A 22,071-nucleotide genomic window follows, 5' to 3' on the forward strand; every position below is an offset into this window, starting at 1 on the left:
AGGGTTGAGGAATGGCAGAAAGTGGACGAAAAAATTGCGTGCAATCTCCTTTTTCTTCCTGTATCTGGGGAAAGTGGGGATGGAAGAAGAGAGGAGTGAAATGTGTCTGACTGCAATAAAGTGAAAAATCCACTTATTAAGAATCGATTGGGGACCCGGCGTGGTAGCATAGTGGCTAAAGTCCTCGCCTTGCACGTGCCAGGATCCCATATGGTCGCCAGTTCTAATCCCAGCGGTCCTGCTTCCCATCCATCCCTGCTTGTGGCCTGGGGAAGCAGTAGACGAGAGGCCAAAGTCTTGGACGCTGCACCCGCGGGGGAAACCCAGAAGTGTCTGACTCCTGGCTTCAGATCGGCTCAGCTCCAGCCCAGCCATCCCCAGCCACCTGGGGAGTGAAACAGATCTTTCTCTCTGTAGGTCTGCCTTTCCAAGAAAGAGAGAAAAGAAAAGAAAAGAAAAGAAAAGAAAAGAAAAGAAAAGAAAAGAAAAGAAAAGAAAAGAAAAGAAAAGAAAAGAAAAGAAAAGAAAAGAAAAGAAAAGAAAAGAAAAGAAAAGAAAAGAAAAAAGGAAAGCTGAGATGTTGGACAAGTGCTTTGGTTTGGTGGGTTAAGAGCGGCCAGCAACACAGGCGTCCCATGTCTGCGTTGATCAACTGCGGGCTACCCCGCTCTTTAACCCAGCTCCCTGCTAACGCACCTGGCAAAGCAGTGGAAAATGGTTCGGGTGCTTGAGCCCTTGTCACACACAGAGATCTGAAGGCAGCTCTAGGATTCTGGCTGCAAGCTGACTGACCCCCAGCTGTTGCAGCCACTTGGGGTGGCATCATTTGGGGAACAGATGAAAGATCGGATCTGTTTCTTTCTCTGCAATTCTGCCTTTCAAATACATAGATCGATCTCTTCCTTTTTTAGGACCTATTCATTTTCATTGGAAAGGCAGATTTACAGAGAGGAAAGACAGAAAGATTTGCCATCCGCTGGTTTACTCCTCAAATGACTGCAAGAGCCAGAGCCGAGTTAATCCGAAGCCAGGAGCCTGGTGCCTCCTCCAGGTCTCTTGCACAGGTGCAGGGTCCCAAGGCTTTGGGCCGTCCTTGACCGCTTTCCCAGGCCACAAGCAGGGAGCTGGATGGGAAACGGGGCTGCCAGGACACAAACCAGCACCCTTATGGGATCCTGGAGCGTGCAAAGCGAGGACTCTAGCCACTAGGCCACCGCACCGGGCCCAACTCTGGCCATGTTTGTGGGAGATTGGAGTGGGATTCCTGGTCTCCACTTTTCCTTGGCCCGACTCATTGCTGTATATGGGGCGTGAACAATTGGGCCGAAGAGTTGTCTGTCTTGGCCTTTCAAGTACATGAATAAACATTTTTTCAACACGGAAAGAAAAGATTCTTTATTTAAATGATGGGCTACGGATGTGCCTCCAGAGGAGCACACTTGGGCTGAATGCCCGTCTCGTGCTGCATCTGTGCTTGGGGCAAACAGCGCGTTGGTCGTGAATAAATCACGGGATGAAAGAAGGGGCGCTCTGCAGGCGACCCTCCCTCACGGACGCACCGCGATCCTCCAGCGGGCAGGGGGCGCTCGAGGCGGGGCCGCCCCTGCAGGCCTGTCCGCGCCATCTCGGCAGGCACGCGTTGCTAGGAAACGAGACGCCGCTGCGTTCTCTGTGGCTGAGGGCCCCACATTCCCGCGGGGAGAGGAGGACCTTTTCCTTCTCCGCGGACCGAGGCGGGCCGGAGCTTCGTGGCAGGAGCCGCTCCCCGGCTCGGCCATGCCTAAAAGAGGGAAAAAGTCCAAAGTGCCCCTGTCGGAAGAGGAGCAGCTGCTGCTGTATCAGCAGAAGTTGCTCGCGGAGGAAGAGATCGCCAAGAAGAAGGAGAGGCTGCTCAGCCAGTTCCTGAAGGTGACAGCACCCCCGGCAGTCGTTCCCACGGAGATTCCGCGGGCGGGAGGGCGGAGAGGCACGGAAGAGGAGGGCGAGCTGGCCGGGGCCGCGAGGGCCTCAGCAGGTGCCATCAGCCGCCTCCAGTTCTGGCGTTTTCCATGGAGTTGAGGCTCCCACCTGTCCCTCCTGAAAATGAGTTCCCTTCATACTCCAGGCAGGTCTCCTGCAGGTCTCCCGCAGGAGCCTGGGGTCCCCCAGCACCACAAGGCTGGAAGGAGCAGCCTTGACAGGAGCAGGTCTCCCGCAGGAGCCTGGGGCCCCCCAGCACCACAAGGCTGGTAGAGCAGCCTTGCGTGTGGCCCTGACCCGGGCGCCGGGTGGTCATCCCTTCCCGCAGGACAAGCTGGCCAAGGAGGAGCACAACAGCGCTCTCAATCTCAACAAGATCAACACGCAGTGGAGGACCGTCCTGCGGGAGGTCAAGACCCGAGAGCTGCACAGAGACATTGAAATCCTCAGCCAAACGTTCGAGCGTGTGCTGGACTGCAAAGACAGCGTCATCAAGGTGGACGCCCCGGGGGGAGCGGGGGATGGCTCTCAGCAGAATGCACTCATGAGGTGATGGACTCCTCAGGCTGAGGCCCTTGCAAGACGCGGCTATGGGCAGGAACAGTTCTCACTGAAATGAGGGGGTGACCGTTGGGCTGTCACCCATTCCGCTCGCTCACTCCCCTAAGGGTCCTTGGTCGGGTACTGCCTCACACCGGCCCTGCACACGATCGGAGCCGTGACACATTGATGGCCTCGCCCGGTGACGTGCGTTTAGTCTCACGCTTTCATTTCAGTGGCAGAAGGCTTAGTTCCAGAAAGGGGAGCTGACGTGCCCGCCCGAGGCATGGCCGATAGCGGACAGTCATCTGGCCTGGGGTTTCCTGACTCCGCTCCAGTGCTTCAGTCAACCAAACGGGCCTCGTCGACTTTGGTGGCCCTGGCTTAGCTGCCAGATCTCCGTGGGCAGAGCATCCAGCCAGCCAGCCCCAAGCTCATGGGAGTCCCCTCCCCCTGTCACCCCCCAGACTGATTTGTTTATTTAAAAAGCAGAGTAATGGGGAGAAGAGGAAGAAAACTTGGCTTTGCTGGTTAACTCCCCCAATTCCTGCAATAGCCATGGGCAGGCCAGGCCAGAGCTGGCAGCCAAGAACTGTGTGCAGATCTCCCATATGGGGAGCGGCAGAGACCCAAGGTACCCACTGTATCCCAGACACGTTAGCATCGAAAGCACAGGATCACCAGGACTGGAACTAGGGACTCCAGTCTAGGGTGCTGATGCTGCAGCCAGCCGCTTAACCCTCCCGGTTACAACGCCTGCCCCCCCAGCACGTTCTTGAGTTGTGAATTCCACCACATTTTTTTAGGGATTTTGCTCTACCCCCTCTTCCATTCTTGTTTTTTAAATCCCGTTAGAAACAAACAAGAAAAAAACCAATCCTTGGTGTTTTCCATCATGAATATAAAAAAATTCAAGGGCTCGGCACAGTAGCCTAGCGGCCAAATCCTTGCCTTACAGTACTGGGATTCCATGCGGACACCGGTTCTAATCCCAGCTGCTCCACTTCCCATCCAGCTCTTTGCCTGTGGCCTGAGAAAGCAATGTTCAGATGGTATTTCCCTCTGTCTCTCTGCCTCTCTTTCCAATAAATTTTTTTTAATTATTGGAAAGGTAGAATTAGCGAGAGAGGAAGAGATCTGTTCACAGCTTTAGGCCCCACCTGGTGCACAGCAGCTGGGGCTGGGCCAGGCAAATGCCAGGACGTTACCCTGCATTGTTGTTGTTGTTGTTGAATTTATTTATTTTTATTGGAAAGGCAGATTTACAGAGAGAAGGAGAGACAAAGAGAGAAAGATCTTCCATCCTCAGGTTCATTCCCCAAGTGGCCAGAATGGCAGGAACTGAATTAATCTGAAGCCAGGAACCAGGAGCTTCCTCCAGGTCTCCCATATGGGTGCAGGGTCCCAAGGCTTTGGGTCATCCTCAACTGCTTTCCCAGGCCACAAGCAGGGCGCTGGAAGGGAAGTGGAGCAGTTGGGATACAAACCGGCGCCCATATGGGATCCCAGCACTTGCAAAGCGAGGACTTTAATCACTGGGCTATCACACTGAACCCTACATACCCTGACTTTACATACTACTTAAATACACTGTGATTCAAAGTGTTTGAAATTTTTGAATTAAATGTATTATTATGGTACAAGAATTTTTTGAAATCCATAATACTTTGTTCATGATATGAATTTTTATTTTTTTAAAGATATATTTATTTTTTTAAGATTTATTTATTTATTGGAAAGTCAGATATACAGAGATGTGGAGAGACAGAGAGGAAGATCTTCCATCCGATGATTCACTCCCCAAGTGCGCGCAATGGGCCGATGCTATGCCGATCCGAAGCCAGGATCCAGGAACTTCTTCCAGGTCTCCCACACGGGTGCAGGGTCCCAAGGCTTTGTGCTGTCCTCAACTGCTTTCTCAGGCCACAAGCAGGGAGCTGGATGGGAAGCAGAGCTGCCAGGGTTAGAACCGGTGACCATATGGGATCCTGGCACGTGGAAGGCCAGGACTTTAACTACTACGCTATCGCACCGGGCCCAGTGAATGATTTCAATGTTCCTTATGGATGCTAATCCATTGATTGATATCTCTCAACTATTGCAGTCCCCATCCTTATGTGTGCTCAAACTGTGCCCTCCGCCTCCTTTTTTGGGCCAGGGGAAGTGTTCTGAGTATCTATAGTGACCCATCCCTAAACTATCAAGTTAAATCAACTTACTGTCATCTCCCATGGCTCAGGAAATTGCCAGCTCAGGGTGGGCTGTCCTTGCGACGTTGCACACTAGCAGTGTGCAGTCAAGCGTCAGTTGGAGATACAGCCATCTCAGGCCTACCTGGGGGCTGGCCAAGTCGCTGGCGGACGGGGAAGCACGTGCCGGGCCCGCTGGTGGTACTAGGGGGCCCCACCCCAGACCTCGTAGCACAACAGCTGGCTGCTGCCCAGGAATAGCCCAAGAGTCGGGGCATCCAAAGCGGACAGAAGTTGCTAATGCAGTGGAAGGCCATGGCTGGACCTCTGCTACCACATCCAGCTGGCCCACGGAGTCAGAGTCTGCTCGGATTCAAGGAGATGGACGAGGCTCCACGCTTGGATGGCGGCAGCAAGTCATGGGGCGGGGAGTGTCTCTGACTGTGTAAGCTCATTTTTGGAAGAGACAGACTGCCACCAAGAGCCCCTTCATGCTGGTGCCCGAGTCCTTCGCACAGATCCTGATTGGTCCTAGACTCTTCACTGTCACCGCAGTCTAGGTTCAGCTAATCCTAGCGTGCTGATCCTCTGCCCTGTGGCGCTGGCATCCCATAGGGAGTCCAGTCTGCTCCACTTCCGATCCAGCTCCCTGCTCGTGGCCTGAGGAAGCACCCTAGGATGCCCCGAGTCCTCAGGCCTTGCACCTACAGGGGAGACCCCAAAGAAGCTCTTTTCTCCCGGTTTCTGATTGGCCTGGCTCTGGCCACTGCAGTCATTTGGGGAGTGAACCAAACAGAGGAAAGATCTATCTCTCTGTCTCCTTCTTTTTGTAAATCTGCCTTTCTAATAAAGATAATTAAAAAAACAAGCAGCTGTTTCTCCAAGAACCTCCAGCTGCTTTAGTGGCAGCTGAGTCCCTGTACGTGCTGATCATCCATAGGATACCAGCTGGCTTCTTGCTGTCACTCTTGCTTTATGTTCCAGAATAGAGGAGCTGAGTTCCCAAAACCGAGGGATCATCCTTAAGATCTAAGGGGAAAGCTGAGATCTAAGATCTCAGCTGGCCAGTGAGCACATCTTTCTTTTCTCCCCCTCAATGCCACTGAGCCAGCCCAGTAACACTCTCCTTTCAGTCTCTGGCCAGGGACCTGTCAGAAGCGGAGGAGCAGTACGCCCACGCCCTGCGCAGCCACCTGCACAACATCGACCAGCTTCTGGCCCTGCAGAGGCGCCGGCTCAGCCTTCTCGAGGAAGGCTACGTCACGGAGCTGGAGACCCTGACCAAGGAGTTTGAGACAGAAAGGTAGGGAGGCCCGGGAGAGGCTGGGGGATGGAGTCCAGGAGAACACTCGGATGAGATGCCAGTTCCTTCTCAGCAGCTTAGGCTTAAGCCTGAGGTCTTAGCCACCCCTCACCTGCACCTGCCTTCTGGCCAAGAGCCCTCAGTGCCTACTTCCAGCTGCCAACGTCCTGCAGGTGACAGGCACAGGGTGCAGGCGGGGATCTTCTCATGGTACCCTTTCATACTTTCTGATATTTTTTTCTGTACCATATAAATATATTATTGCCTATTCAGAAACTGTAGTCAGAACATCTTTGTTGCTCGTTCTCCCTCCTCCATCGGCTTTGAAGAGCTTCCCCCGTCCATGCAGTGTCATTGCACACTGGGTGAGCTCTCTCCAGGGGTCCACGTCCTCATCCCCCTCACGGCCTCTGGTGTGTCCTACAGGAAGACGATTCTCGAACAGCACGAGAAAGAGATGCACTACCTGCAGGATGTCTTCATGGCCATGGAGCAGAACTACATCGACTCCGAGTACGAGAGCAAGCTGGAGTTCCAGAGCATGTGGGATGACCTCAAGAACAAGGTGAGAGGCAGAGCGGCTGGAAGAGGACCAGAGACAGGTGGGGGAGTGGCCACAGGGGATCTGCACCGGCAACCCCTGCTAGGGGTCCGTGACCACGCCGGGCAAGCCCCGCTGCCTTCTATGAAAACCTGCTCAGGAAGGGAGGCCAGTGTAGAAAGTCCCCCAGCTGTATCCCTGCGATTGGCAGATGAAGGCATTAAGAGCAGAGGAGGTGAGACGCCCTGCCAGCATCCTTCCAGGGGAGGCAGAGGAACTGGAAGTCAGCCATTTCTTTTCATTTTACCCCACAGCATTATTGTTTTTCCTCAAAGATTTCCTTCTTTTTATTTGAAAGGCAGATTTGCAGAGAGAAGGATAATAATAATAATAATATAACCAGGGTTGGGCCAGGTGGAATCCAGGAGCTTCTTCTGGGTCTCTCACATGGATGCAGGTCCTAAGACTTTGGGCCGTCCTCCATTGCTTTCCCAGGTTGAATGGGAAGTGGAACAGCCAGGACACAAACCTGCGCCCCTGTGGGATCCCTTCGTCTGCAGGGCAAGGGTTTAGCCAATAAACCAGCTTTGGATCAGCCTTGGCCATTTCAGTCATTTGGGGTGTGACCTGGTAGATGCAAGATCTCTTTCTCTCTCTGTGTTTCTCTTTCTATGTGTGTGTGTGTAACTAGATATTTTACATTCAAGTTTAAAGTGTCAACTTTCCCTCAAGAGTGTGGTGGCAGATAGCTGGGGGCAGCGTCTGTGCCGAGTCCCCCTCTGCGCAGCAGGTGCTGCCCAGCTTGCCACAGGCCCCATCCAGCCCACGACACATATTCACATCATCTGCCTGGCCTTTGCAAGCATTCTCATTGATCTCTGCCCTACACTGGGCCACAGACGGACAGACCCAGAGGGTGTGCTGGCAGGAGCAAGAGATGGGGCAGCCCTGAGCCTCACCTCCCTGGGCACCTCCCTGAACCATACCTCCCTGGGCAGCCCTGAGCCTCACCTCCCTGGGCAGCCCTGAGCCTCACCTCCCTGGGCAGCCCTGAGCCTCACCTCCCTGGGCAGCCTGAGCCTCACCTCCCTGGGCAAGCCTGAGCCTCACCACCTTGGGCAGCCCTGAGCTTCACCTCCCTGGGGCAGCCCTGAGCCTCACCTCCCTGGGCAGCCTGAGCCTCACCTCCCTGGGTAAGCCTGAGCCTCACCTCCCTGGGCAGCCTGAGCCTCACCTCCCTGGGCAAGCCTGAGCCTCACCTCCCTGGGCAAGCCTGAGCCTCACCTCCCTGGGCAGCCTGAGCCTCACCTCCCTGGGCAAGCCTGAGCCTCACCTCCCTGGGCAGCCCTGAGCTTCACCTCCCTGGGGCAGCCCTGAGCCTCACCTCCCTGGGCAGCCCTGAGCCTCACCTCCCTGGGCAGCCTGAGCCTCACCTCCCTGGGCAAGCCTGAGCTTCACCTCCCTGGGCAGCCTTGAGCTTCACCTCCCTGGGGCAGCCCTGAGCCTCACCTCCCTGGGGTTTACTTCCTAGAATTTGGAAGAGAAGCACTTTCTGAGACTGCAGCTGGAGAACATAGTGGAAGACCTGTGGAAAAGGTTCCAGGAGGCGCTCAAGAGCTACGCAGACGCCACGGAGGACCGCAAGATCGCCTTCGAGACCCTGAAGGTGAAGGACGAGAAGAGCTCTAAAGAGATTGAGGCACAGATGAAAAAGATACAGAAACTGCAGGTCAGTGTGCCACCCGACGTGTCCCTGCGATCACTGCCCTCTCAGCCCCAGTTCTCTCATTTCTGAACACAGTGGTCAGCGCTGAGCCAGGACTGGGACAAGCCAGTGAGGAGCCAGGAACTCCATCTGGGCCTCCCATGTGGGTGGCGGGGACCCAAGCTCTTGGGCCATCTTCTGCTCTCAGGTGCATTAGAGGAGAGTTGGAGCAGAAGGAAGGCAGTCAGGCATCAAACCAGGGCTCAGACTGGATGCCAGTTTCACAGGTGGTGGCTTAAGCCACTGTGCCACTATGCCAGCCTACCTGCATTCCCTTTTCTTCTGCCAGTTGCCACTGCGTCTCGTCACTGATCACCAGCTGGGCTAAGATGCCAGTCCTCTGCTGGCAGCACCACCATCCCGTATTAACACTGGTTTGAGTTTCAGCTGCCCCACTTGTGAACCAGTTCCCTGATAATGGCCTGGGAAGGCAGCAGCCGATGGCCCCAGGTCCCTAAGCCCACATGAGGAGACCCAGAGAAAGCTCCTGGCTGCTGGCTCCAGACTGGCGCAGCTCCAGCCATGGTGGCCATTTGGAGAGCGAACCAATAGATGGAGAAACTCTATCTCCATAGTTTAGCCTTTCAAATAAAAATAGTCTTAAAAAGAAAATGGCAGCCTCAGATTCAGTCCCCGGGTTTCCCTTGTGCCTTGTCTCACTGCAGACCTTGAGCTGGTCACGCGCTTTTTCTCCCGTTCCTGCAGGAGGCCATCAGTATTTTAAAAGGGAAGATCCTCCTGCACAGCCGGGAGAGTGAGGATCAGAACCAGTACATCCGGAGTGATAAGGAACTGGTCCTCGTCCAGCTGCGGAAACTCAAGGCCCAGAAGACGCGGGCCAGGGAGATCGCCCAGGAGAACTTAGTCAAACTCACCCTGGAAAGCAGTGCCACCCTCAAAGCCCTGAGAAAGATTGTGGAGAAGGTAATGAGAGAGGTGTGTGTGTGTGCACGCGTGTGTGGGTAGGGGGACAGTCGGAACAAAACCAGGAACCTCGTTTCCCACAGGGGCTGTCTCTTGCCCTAACTCAGTTTTTCAAATAAATACATTTTTTACATATTAGGTTCTAGATTTTAGTTATTTGAAAGGCAGATACAAAAAGCCAGAGAGAGAGAGAGAGAGACCTTTCATCACTGGTTCACCCTCCGCCTGGCTGTGACCATCGGAGTTGTGCCAGGCCCCAGGCGGAAGCCTAGAACTCCATCCAGGTCGGCCACGTGGATGACAGAGACCCAAGTACGTAGGCCATCTTCCACTGCTTTCTCAGGAGCTTAATCAGCAAGGAGGTGGGTCAGATATGGACCAGCTGGGACTTGAACCAGTGTCTGTGTGGGTTGCTGGTGTATGCTGGTGTATGCAGGGAACAGCTTAACATGCTTTGCCACGATGTCAGCGCCCCTGAAACACCTTCTTATTCCGCTCTTACAGTTTAAAGTGGTTAGTCATGTGTCCACTTTATGGGCTGTCAGACTGCATGGTAGTAAGGCCTAGCAGGAGATGTTGAGTGGGATGCGCCCATGGGTTTAAGCAGGAGCGCTGCCTCCATCTTGTTTGTCCTTTTTTTTTTTAGATTTTTTTTTTTTTTAATTACAAAGTCAGATATACAGAGAGGAGGAGAGATAGGAGGTGAAGATGCTGGGATTAGAACCGGCAACCATATGGGATCCTGGCGCGTTCAAGGTGAGGACCTTAGCCACTAGGCCACGCCGCCGGGCCCTCCATCTTCTTTCCTAACAGAAAGTCCCTCCTGGCTTCCCCTAGGGTGAAAAGATCCTTAAACTTGCCGAAATATGTAGGAAATTTGAAACAGAAGAGGAGAAGGTGCTGCCCTTTTACTCATCCATGCTGACCCGCGAGGAGCAGCAGGAGATCGAGGAGCAGAGCCAGGAGGAGCTGACCGAAGCGCTGGCAGAGGTGAGGGCAGGCGCAAGGGGGTGGGGGGCCCTGGGCAGAGCCCAGTGGGCACAGCTTGCCACACAGCCTGGCCCCGGGCCTCACCTCCCAGGTAATGGCAGACTACGTGGGGATGGAGAACTTCTGGAAAAGGTACAACAAAGTGAAACTGGAGAAGCTGAGCCTGCAACACAGACGGGCCCAGCTGCTGGAGATCAACAGGAAGCTGCGGGAGATGCTGAAGCAGTACTTGGACGGAATCTCGGTGAGCGACGAGGTGCTGAGCCAGCTCAACCCGCTCTTCATCGTCAACCACCAGAGCAACCTGCCCCAGCCCCACGACACACAGCCTCCAGTCACCTACAATGTCATCGAGGCAGCCCATGTGATTGCCCACACCCTGGGAGCCAAGAAGGGCTCCTCCTCCCAACCTCCGGAAGTGTGTGTGCCCGGGGGTGGTTCCGGGACATGAGGACTTGGCTATTAAAAATGTCCATATTCGTGAGCCTTTCTGTCTGTGCCATGTCAGAGAAGCCCACCTGGAGGGCACTGGGCAAAACTGTGGTGTCAGGGGAGGAGAAAAGGGCCGGGCAGGCACAGGAGGCTCCCCGTGCCATGAGGCCAAGCAGGCACCCAGGGGAGCCAAAATCTGCTCCTGAGGGACCCGGAGAGCCTAGGGGAAGATTCGAGGGCAGGTCCTGGAGGGTAAATTAGCACAGCCACAGAGGCCAGGAAGCAAGGTGGTCCACGCCCTCCATCGGCCCGCACGCAGGCTGCCGCCTCCTCTGCCTTGTGCTCCACTTCCACTTAGCAAAGCAGCTGCACAAAGTCGCGTTGAGGAATGCCAAGACGTTGTACTTTGGATTCAACACCGTTTATTTCTTTTTGCTCTTATTCCGTCTCTCCTCCTTGAGCTTCTTTTTGGAGATTTTGGGTGTGTTGGCCTTTCTGTACAGGTGAAACCCAATGAGGCCCAGAAGGGCCGGCACCATTGCCATGCCTACCAGCGGCAAAACGCCCTTCACCAGCTTCTGCCAGTAGCTGGCTCGGATCAGGGCAATCAGCTCCACATCATACTGTACCACGGCGTCAGCTGCAGAGGCAGAGGGCAGGGAGGGGAGGTTAGAGGCATGGCACAGCCGCCTCCGGGCCCAGAATGAAGGAAACCAGGAAGGGCGGGCCACAACACAGCTAACCCTGACGCTGGTGAGGTGGACGGGCAGGGCAGGGAGCCCGGTGACCTGCTGACCCGGGCAGGCTCATAAACTATGAAACGCACACGCTCTTGCCCCTTTGTCCACGGCAGCCTGCTTCCAAGCGTGGCCTGACTGGATTCACACTGGTTGTATTTTTCAGTTCCACCCGAGCTGTGAGTACACTCAGTCAGTGCAATTATCAGAAAATCGGGATTCTCCCAAGAGCTAGCAAGGGAAAAAGGAAGGGCATGGCTTGAGAAGGCCAGGGGCTGGGGGAACAGGATTGCACTGGAGAAGGGCAGCTTGCCACACCACACCGAGGGCAAGCACCCGGGGAGTCGGTGCAGGACAGCTGTCCCAAGGATATTTGGTCGAGCCAAAAGCAAAAGGTGATACAGGTGGTGTGTGCTCTTTAAAGTTATGGGATGCACTTGGTTTTCAAACGCTGCCTTTTGCTTACTTAGTTTTGAACGACTTCCACGAGGAGGGACTCGGGCAGGTGTATTTTCCCTACGAAGTTGCTGGCTACCAGAGTTGCCAAGCCAGGCGCTCCCAACAGACGGCACCTGTACAGTCTGTCGGTACCATGGGAAGAAACTGACCCTGCAAGCGTGTGAACCACTCCTAGCTCCCCTCCCCCGCCTCCAGAGCAAATGTGGCCTGGCCAAGTGCGTGGCTCCTCTGGCTCTCAGAGATGAGGCATGGTGACGGCCCAAGACAGATCCTACCCAGTTACCTGGGATAGACGGCGGAAACCCCCGCTTCCCGTAGGCCAGGTGGGAAGGAATGATGGCTCTCCGCTTCTCTCTGGGGAAGTCACAACCAAGGCTGGGGGCTGGGCAGACTCATCTGCAGCTCCCCCAGCGTGCTCACAAATATGCCCCCTCAAACACACCGCGCAGCAGGCTGACCTGCACAGCTGCCCACCTTCCCACAAAAGCATCACTCCAACAAACCCTCAGCCGGACCCAGATACCCTCAGGGGGTCTCACTGGTCTGGACCTGCCCACTACAAAGCCCGGAGCCTCTCTCCCACCTTTTCCTGCCTCCTCGGGGAGCAGGCACGTCGGCAAAAGCCTGTGCCCACGCTGGCCTGGGTACTCACCCCACACACATGTCTAGAAGGCTTTGCTCCAGACCTGAGGAGAGAGAGACGTGACTGAGCGGGGGAGGGGCTGAGCCACAGGCCCCAAACCCACTCGACCCTGAGCTTTCCCTCGCCTCCCACATCTCTGGCTTCCACTGAGGAATGGGGCAAGCGGGAGAGGTGGAGTTTGCTTTGAGCTGTGGTACCCTTGTTGGGGATACCAGGTTTAAGTCCCACTCCAGCTGCCCACACATGCTCCTGGGTGGCAGGGTGTCCTGCCAGCGCCCTGGGCTCCTGGCTTCTTCCGGCCCAGCTCTGGCTATCACAAGCCAACAAAGTGTGTGTGTGTGTGTGTGTGTGTGTGTGCGTGTGTGTGCATGACTCTTGCCTTTCAGCCATTCGATAGAGTGACAGCTCCTTTACCTGCTGGCTCACTTCCCAAAGGCGTGCAACAACCAGGGCTCGGCCAGGCTGAAGCCACAGGCCCAGAAACCCATTCCAGTCCTCCCATATGGACCACAGGGGCCAAAGCACTTGAGCCATCACCCATCCACTGCCTCCAGGTGCAGTCATGGGCAGATGGCTCAGAGATGGATCATCCAAGACTGGCACAGAGAACCGTGCCATGCATGGGACAAGGACATCCAACCCCTGCGCCACATGGCCACTCCACCGTGCCTTTCAAGTCTGAGCCTACAGGAGGTGCCTGGGGCCTCACTCCCCCGGGGGCACATCCCCCAGAGGGGCTGCAGGGGGCTAGGGAAGGCTTAAGACGGAAGAGGCACAGATCACTTACCTGGGATCACCTGCTTCTGGCCGAGTTCTATAATCAGAGGGTCTCTGGACAGGGAGCTGTCGATAATGCGTCCATCTACCAAGCTGCCCTGAGGGTGGGAGGGGGTGAGAGCATCAACACACCTGGTACGGCTCCCTCCGGGGGTGGCCAGCACACACCTGGGCCCAGCACCTCGGAGCGGCTGTAGTTAGCATTCCCCTTGTTCTCCTCGGGGGCAGCAAGGAACAGGAAGCCCTCAAGGGCTGGCACTTCTAGGAGCTCTCTCCGCCCCGGGAGGCATGGGCGGAAAAGCAGCAGGGGAACAGGCAGAGCACCCCCTCCCCCGCCTCGCTGCCACGTGCTCAGCGACCCCAGAGCCCAAGTTTCTCCTCCGACCCTGTTTGCCACGTGTCCCAGCCAAGGCTGACGTGTTTCAGCGAGGCGCCGCCCCCTCCCAGGCTCCGCCCCAGACCCCTCACCGTGTAGTGTATGTGAAGCGTGTCTCCGAGGGCGGCGGGCTCCACGCACGGCTCGGGGGGCTCCACCTGCGAACAGATGCGCCTCCAAGGATCCCGTTCTCGCCCCTGGACCCAGTGGCCCCTAACGCAGCTCTCGTCCTCCTTTCCCAAGTCCCTGGAAGCCCCTCTCCCTTTGCTTCCCACCACCACCACCGGCTCGGCCCTTGAGGCACAGGGGCCGGGACCCGGGGCCATCGCCTCCTCACCAGGGTCTCCACTTGCAGGGTCTGGACAGGACTTTCGGTTTCGAAGCCAGCCTCCGTCCGGCATACCGCCCCTCGGAGCAGCAGCAGCAGCAGCAGTTGGAGCGGGAGGAGCGACAGGCACAGGGACATGACTGGACTCGCGGCAGGACGCCGGGAAGCGCTGCGGAGGCAGTGGCGACAGGGACCGCGTTCCCCGGGCGCCCAGGCCGGACGGGACGGGGCGGCCGTGTAGCGCAGCTCCTCCTCCGGCTCCTCCTCCGGCAGCCCCTCCTCCAGCTCGTCCCCACCTCCCGGAGCGGCGGGAGGGGTTGGCGCTCCTTCGGACCAGTCCGTTAGCCGTTCGGTGCCAAGGTGAGGGGTGGGGCCGACCCTAGAGCCATTCGTGGTCGCCCACGGAGCCCCAGGCGCTGCTCCCCAGCCCTCGCAGGGACGCATACATTGTTTCCACTGTACAGTTCAGAAGCCGGTGTTCAGGGTAAGGAACTTCCCCAGACCTGGGATTCATTCAGTCTGAAGCCCTGATGTGCTGTCCGCGCTTTTCCTGCCCACCCACCCCACACCCAGTAAAGATGCCATCCCTCGCCCTCCGCCACCTCTTCAGCATGGGTTTTGTAAAGTGTTAGCCAGAAGAAGGAACACAGCTGTTCCAGGCCCATCTTTAGAGAGCTCTCTGACAAGGGCCAGGCTCTTTTCTTGTGAAGAAGGGTGAATGCCTTTCACCAACAAACGGACATGTTTGTGCAAGGAAATCAGTTTTAAAATATTTAAAGATTTTTATTTGAAAAGCAGAGCCGCAGAGAGGAGACACAGAGATCTTCCATCTGCTGGTTCACTCCCCAGATGGCCGCAACAGCCAGAGCTGAGTTGATCAGAAGCCAGCAGCTTCTTCCAGGTCTCCCATGTGGGTTCAGGGACTCAAAGCTTTGGGCTATCCTCAACTGCTCTCCCAGGCCACAAGCACAGAGCTGGATGGGAAGTGGAGCAGCCGAGACCCACACTGGTTAGTGCCCATATGGGATGCAGGTACTGCATGTGGAAGATGCCCAGGCCCAAGGTCTTTAGTTTTTATATTTGAAAAATTCTCTTTGATTCTTCTCTCGTCTTCCACAACCTCCCAATCTGTAACTTCTGGAGACTGCTCTCCAGCTCTTTTCCATTCCCACATTGACCACAGCAATGAAGCCTTCTCTCCTTCAGTCGGGGGGAGTCCTGGGGGTGATGGGATGCTTTCTTGAGAAGGACATGAGTTCATGAATTATCTGTTCGCACCTACCAAGCTGTATGTGCAATAGCTGTACATCTCTGTGCAGATTATAATCTCAAAGAAATACACGCATGTGGCCGGCGTGGTGGCATAGCAGCCCATCTGCAGCGTTGATACCCTGCATGGGCTGATTCATGTCCCTGCTGCTCCACTTCCTGTTCCAGCACTCTGTTTACGGCCTCGGAAAGTAGCAGAGGATGGTCCCAGCCCTTGGTACTCTGCACCCATGTGGGAAATCCAGAAAAAAGCTCCTGGCTCCCAACTTCACATCAATTCAGCTGTGGCCATTGCAGCCATTTGGTGATGTCTGTCTCTTCTTCTCTAACTCTGATTTTCAAGTTAAATAAGTAAATATTATTTTTAAATACATGCACATACACACACACACACACACACACACACACACACACACACACACACCAAGCTACATTTCCAAGTCTCCCTTAAAGCCTGACAAGGCCATCTGACTCCGCCCTCGGCGATGAGCCGTGCATGGGTTAGAAGCATGGTGTTGGATCTCCAGGAGGGCATCGCTGTGTGGTCTGCCCTGGGATGCAGACACGATGAGTTGGACTCCAGTACCTGGAGAACACAGGCTGGGGACAAGGATGTGAGCCTGAAAGCAGCCTGGTGGACAGCATACCGAAGCACCTTTTAACTGAGACAGAAATCAATTTTTTAAAAAATTTTAACAAATTAAGTTGCTTTGCCAGGTCTAGGAGTGAACCAGGCTGAATTCAGCTGTAGCACCCATTGGTGAGAGCCCACATGGTACAGGTCAGTCAAACTAGGCCCCACTCCCCACCCATGAGTGCAAGGAGTAGGGGCTGGGCATGACAGCCTGGGCAGCAGTGCCTGACAGCACATGCAGGATCTGGGGCTTGGAGCAGACCTGGTACCAGGCACAGCTCCCACTGGTGAGTATGAGCTCCAGGGCTGGGAGCAGATTAAACCAGGCTGGGCTACAGCACCCATTGGCATATGTGTGATTTGGGTCTGAGGGCGGGCCAGGCAGGGTCAGTTCACAGCAAGTATTGGTACAAGTGAGAGCCAGGACAAGGTGCACGCCAGGCTCGGTTGGACCACAACATCTGCCAGTTCACCTGAGGTCTGGGGGGAGGGGTATGCTGGGGAAGGATGTTGCACCCACCAACAAGAGCTGGGACTGGGGGAAGGTCAGGCTAAGCTGGGCTGTAGCGCCTACTGACAAATGCCGAGACTGGGAGTAGGGCCATCTCAGACTGGGCCACAGTACCTGCTGGCACACTCAAGACCCAGGGCTGGGAGTGATCCTGGTAGGAGAAATTTATGGGATTCCCTTGCAGGGTTGCTGCTTCTATTGATGAGCATACGAGCTGTGACTGAGGGCAGGCTGGTCTGGGAGCAAGCCAGGCTGTACTTAGGGTGCTGCACCCACTGGTGTGCATGAGAGCCAGGATGGCGTGAGGACTGGCTGAGCCAGACCACAGCAGCTGGCAACAAATGCTGAGACTGGGTGTGAATCACGTCAGGCTGGACTGCAGCACCCACCAACACACACGAGATCCAGAGCTGGAAGCATGCCTGTCAGGGAAACCATGAACATTCCCCTCATAGGCTGTACCTTACCACTGGTGAGCACGAGAACCAGGGCTAGGGATGGGCCAGATTGGACAAAGTGTTGGCATGCTTGAGGGCCAGGTTTAGGGACAGGTTGGGCTGAGCTAAACCAGAGCACCCATGGATGGCATGGAAGCTGGATGGACTATGGGCCAGGCTGGGTCGCAGCAGAGGCTGGCGATGTACAAGAACTAGGTCTGGGGGTGGGCCTGGTGAGGGTTAGTGGGGACTGCACTGACGAGGCCGTGGCACCCGCTGGTATGTGTGAGGGCCGGGTCTGTGGTGAGCTGGCTGGGCTGAGCCACAGCACCCGTCAGTTCATGTGAGATGTGGGGCTGAGGCAGAGCTGATCAAGCTGCATCAGCCAGTTATGTGTGTTGGCTAGAGCAAGTAACAGACCTCACCTGTTCCTGTACTGGCAGGCACACGTGAGTCAAGTCTGAGGTCACCCCAGGAAAGGTTTCTTGGGGGACTCCACAGATGGACACTGGACTCAAACCCTGGGATAGGGAGAATCACAGGACGTACAGTCTGACCTTGTAGTGGATGTATGGGGGCTGGGCCTCCTCAGTTGCTGAGACCCGTGCAGCAGTCAGCATGTCCACATGCACACAGGAGACATGATGAGCAGCTCATGTAGGCCAGCAGGGAACGTCAGCTGCCTCATCAGGGGATGGAAAGCAGAACCGGCCGGACAGTTCTCCTGACCACGCTTTGCAGCATGTCCCTGGCTCTGTGGATGCACTAAGGTGGACTAGCATCCAGTAGACCTTGGGTAGAGTTTCTCAACCCTGGAGCAGTGAAGCCAACAATGTCCCAGGGCCACTGAAACCACTCAGGCAGCACCCTCAGAACATTCTCCACATCAGGGTCTTCAAGGCGGCATCGAATGATTGTTCCCCATCCCCAGTTCTGATATAGTTCGACACCAAGCAGTGGCCCTCCATCCCTGTGGACTTAGGAGAAAAAAAAACCCCAAACATGTGTCTCATCCACCCTCCTCCACACCTGACCTCCCCATCACCCTAATCAGAGGCCTAATGGGCATGCATTCCTCAAACTATGTAAGCAATGTTAAAAATGAAGTTTTGGGCCCGGCGCGGTGGTGCAGGGGTTAAGGTCCTCACCTTGCACGCCCGGGATCCCATATGGGCGCCGGTTCTATCCCGGCAGCCCCGTTTCCCTTCCAGTTCCCTGCCTGTGGCCCAGGAAAGCAGACGAGGATGGCCCAAAGCTTTGGGACCCTGCACCTGCGTGGGACACCCGGAAGAGGCTCCTGGCTTCGGACCGGCATAGCATCAGCCGTTGCGCTCACTTGGGGAGTGAATCATCGGATGGAAGATCTTCCTCTCTGTCTCTCCTCTCTGTATATTCGCCTTTCCAATAAAAAATAATAAAAATAAATCTTTAAAAAAAAAATGAAGTTTTATTGGAAAACAAAAAAAAAAACCCTACTACTGGGCCCAGCATGGTAACCTAGTGGCTAAAGTCCTCGCCTTGCCCAGGATCCCATATGGGTGCTGGTTCGTGTCCAGGCGTCCCCACTTCCCATCCAGCTCCCTGCTTGTGGCCTGAGAAAGCAGTCAAGGACGGCCCAAAGCCTTGGGACCCTGCACCAGCATGGGAGACCCAGAGGAGACTCCTGGCTACTGACTTTGGATCAGCACAGCTCCAGCTGTTGTGGCTGCTTGGGGAGTGAATCATTGGAGGGAAGATCTTCCTCTCTGTATATCTATCTTTCCAATAAAAATTTAAAAATAAATCTTTAAAAAATAATAAATGAAGCTTTTAAAAAAAAATTAAAAGCCTGAGGCTTGGTGCAATGATTCAATTGGCAAATCCTCCACCTCCAAGTGCCAGCATCCCATATGGGCACTGGTTCGTGTCCCGGCTGCTCCACTTCCCATCCAGCTCCCTGCTTGTGGCCTGGGAAAGCAGTGGAGGACGGCCCAAAGCCTTGGGACCCTGTACCCGTGTAGGAGACCAGCATAAGCTCCTGGCTCCTGGTTTCAGATCGGCTAGGCTCCAACCGTTGCAGCCACTTAGAGGAGTGAACCAGCGAATCAAGGTCTTTCTCCCTCTCTCTGCAAATCTGTGTTTTTGATGAAAATAAATAAATCCTTACAAAAGAAAAAATTTAAAAAAAAAATAAAAAACCTACTATGGGCCCCCATTACCCAACAAATAAAATTCTGACTCCTCGTCATTCCCGCCCAGAGCTCTCAGCATGCAACCCTAACGTGCTTTCCTCGCCCTGATGCCACGCCACTGACCGCAGGCTTCTCATTTCCACAGCTTCATCACTGGCATGCTGACACACAAATGCCAACTAAACGAACTGACCCAAACCCTTCCTGCCCCTGGAGTGTGAACTGGCATCAGAGAAGCCTCCTGTTCCCATCCTTCGCGTCTCTGCTCCGGCTCCAGGCTACACTCAGCACTGGCCTCTTCGCCTCCGACAGCACTTCTGCGGAGCTCTGAGCTGGGAGTGAGCGCTGCTGTTCCCCAAATCCGGGCACTTGCCCCCGAGCTGCACCTGCACACACCCTCCCTTCCTTCTACAGGTGACAAGGACAGGCTCGTGGCGATGACGAGCACAGGCTGTGACCGTGGGAGGGCCTTCTAGTGCCAACTGCACAGTAGCCTCCGGGTCAGATTCCACATGAGCATGTTTTCTTTTGGATAATTATACCATGAAATACTGAGAAGCATTAGAAAGGAACTTCCGGTTATAAGAAAAAAATCTCTGAAAGGAACTTCTGGTTATAAGAAAAAAATCTCTAAGACAAATGTATATACCTTTACCAGAGCATTTAGGACAACACGTGTGATATGAATCTGTAGGATTTTTTTAAAGACTTACTTATTTTACTTGAAAGGCAGATCAGAGAGGGAGAAACAGAAAGAGGTATCTTCTACCTGTCGGTTCACTCCCCAAATGGCTGTAACGACCAGACCTAGACCAGCCCAGAGCTGAGAGCCAGAGGCTCCTTCCAGGTCTTCAACTCTCTGGGCCCACTGCTTTCCCAGGCCATCAGCAGAGAGCTAGATGGGAAGGGGAGCCGCCCAGGACACAAACTAGCATAGCCTACTATGCCACTACACCGGCTCCGATTTTTTTGCTTTTTAAACAATGATATATTTGTTTCAAAGGTAGTTAAGAAAAACAGAGACAAAGGGGGAGAGAGAGAAAGATCTCCCATGTGTTGCTTCAGTCCCCAATATCTGTAATGGTCAGGGCTGGGCCGGGTGGAAGCTAGGAGCCAACAGTCTCATCCTGGTCTCCCATTTGTGTGGGAGTCCCAGACAATGGGCCGTCCCCCACTGCTTTCCCAGGCCATCAGCAAGAAACTGGACGGGAATTGGAGCAGCCAGGACACAAACCGGTGCCCACATGGGGTGTGGCATCACAGGTGGGGAGGTTTGGGACAGCAGTGACACGAGTCAGGGAACATGTGGCTCTAGTTGCTCTATTAGTTTGGAGCTTTTACAAGAAAAGGATTTTACAAAAATATTTCTAAAATGCACGAGTGAACCAGACAGAGGCTGACAGAAGGGAACGTCTGGGAGATGCTGAAGTAGCTATGTTGAGAGAGCTAATGCAGCTAGAGTTGGGATGTGGGGAAAGAACAGCTGCTGTCGTTAGACGTCAGGGCAGCTTCGCGGAGGAAGTGAAACTAGAACTAGATCTTAAGGTGGGGTTTTACAACAAGAAGGGGAAATGCACAGATCAGCTTAGCTAAAGAAAGGATTGGGGCCCAGTGCGATAGCCTAATGGCTCAGTCCTCAACTTGCATGTGCACTGGGATCCCATAGGAGTGTCAGTTTGTGTTCTATCTGCTCCACTACGGCCTGGGAAAGCAGTGGAGGACGGCCCAAAGCCTTGGGACCCTGCACCTGCGTGGGAGACCTGGAGGAAGTTCCTGGCTCCTGGCTTTGGATTGACACAGCACCGGCCATTGTGGTCATTTGGGGAGTGAATCATCGGATGGAAGATATTCCTCTCCGTATATCTGACTTTGCAATAAAAATAAATAAATCTTAAAAAAAAAAAAGATGTAAGAGATGGTGCCCAGGGGTGCCCAGGGGCTGGCGTGGTTCCCTAGCACACTAACCCCTGCACCCGCAATGCCAGCATCCCACATGGGTGTGGGTTTGTATTCAGCTACTCAGTTTCTGACCCAACTACCTGCTTATGGCCTGGGAAGACAGTTGCGGGATGGCCCAAGTCCTTGGACCTCTGCACCCACGTGGGAGACCTAGCGGAGGCTCCCAGCTTTGAGTCAGCTCAGCTCCAATCATTGTAGCCACACGGGGAGTAGACCACGGATGGAACATCCATCTCTCCTCTGTAACTGTCTTTCACATAAAGAGAAATCTTTGAGAGAGAAAATGGTGCCCACCCCGGAAGGCAGCACAAGCCCACATGGCCCCAGGACTCACCTGGGAATGGCAGTTACCCCACTCCTCCACCTCACCCCAGAGCTGCTCTAAATAGAGGCATCATCGCAGCAACGAAAGATCTTGCAAAGACAGCAATTCCCATCTTTTATCTTTAACCCAAGGCCTTTGGTGTACTATTACTTCTTTTTTTCTTTAATATTTCTTTTTATTGGAAAGGCAGATTTACAGAGAAGGAGATACAGAGAAATAGATCTTCTGCCTGCTGTTTTTTTTCCCCGAGTGGCCATAACAGCCAAAGCTGAGCTGATCTGAAGCCAGTAGATTCTTCTGGGTCTCCCATGTGGGCGCAGGCTTTTTGAAATAAGGGCTGACACTATGTGGTACAGCACATAAACCCACCCCCTGTGATGCTGGCATCTCCTATAGGCACTGGTTCAAAGCCCAGCTGTCCTGTTTCCAATCCAGCTCCCTGCTAACGTGCCTGGCAAAGCAGCAGAGAATGGCCCAAGTCCTTGCACCCCTGCACCCATGTAGGAGCCCTGGAAAAATCTCCAGGCCCTAGGCTTCAGCGTGGGACAGCCCAAGCGTTTGTGGTCACTTGTGACGTGAACCAGTGGATGGAAGATCTCTCTTCCTTTAACTCTGCCTTTCAAATAAATTTAAGAAAAAAATTTGGGGCCCAGCGGCGTGGCCTAGCGGCTAAAGTCCTCACCTTGAACGCGCCAGGATTCCATCTGGGTGCTGATTCTAATCCAGGCAGCTCCACTTCCCATCCAGCTCCCTGCTTTGTCCCAAAGCTTTGGGACCCTGCACCCGTGTGGGAGACTTGGAA

General features: G+C 54.6%; 2 protein-coding genes across 3 annotated transcripts; one reads left to right on the top strand and one right to left on the bottom strand.

Annotated features, from left to right (window-relative positions):
* Positions 1-1,776: 1,776 nt before the first annotated feature.
* On the top strand, positions 1,777-10,690 carry CCDC65 (coiled-coil domain containing 65). Its single transcript, XM_040978516.1, has 8 exons — positions 1,777-1,908; positions 2,288-2,455; positions 5,822-5,991; positions 6,418-6,556; positions 8,064-8,261; positions 9,003-9,221; positions 10,059-10,211; positions 10,303-10,690. The coding sequence occupies exons 1-8, from the start codon at positions 1,777-1,779 to the stop codon at positions 10,660-10,662; spliced, it is 1,539 nt and encodes a 512-aa protein (XP_040834450.1). The 3' UTR covers positions 10,663-10,690.
* Positions 10,691-11,048: 358 nt separating this feature from the next.
* Positions 11,049-14,190, bottom strand: FKBP11 (FKBP prolyl isomerase 11). 2 transcript variants are annotated; one of them, XM_040978530.1, is made up of 6 exons: positions 13,973-14,190; positions 13,728-13,793; positions 13,270-13,357; positions 12,492-12,525; positions 12,123-12,193; positions 11,049-11,283 (listed from the first exon to the last, which is right to left on the bottom strand). In XM_040978530.1, exons 1-6 carry the CDS (start codon positions 14,099-14,101, stop codon positions 11,066-11,068), a joined length of 606 nt encoding a protein of 201 aa, XP_040834464.1. In that variant the 5' UTR covers positions 14,102-14,190; the 3' UTR covers positions 11,049-11,065. The 2 variants fall into 2 exon arrangements, with proteins under 2 accessions (XP_040834464.1, XP_040834471.1); XM_040978537.1 differs by lacking the exons at positions 13,728-13,793; positions 13,973-14,190 and adding an exon at positions 13,441-13,656.
* Positions 14,191-22,071: the final 7,881 nt, after the last annotated feature.

The sequence above is a fragment of the Ochotona curzoniae genome, unplaced genomic scaffold (genome assembly GCF_017591425.1).
Source record: "Ochotona curzoniae isolate NIBS_2020 unplaced genomic scaffold, NIBS_Ocur_1.0 contig_1014, whole genome shotgun sequence".
Taxonomy (NCBI): Eukaryota; Metazoa; Chordata; class Mammalia; order Lagomorpha; family Ochotonidae; genus Ochotona; species Ochotona curzoniae.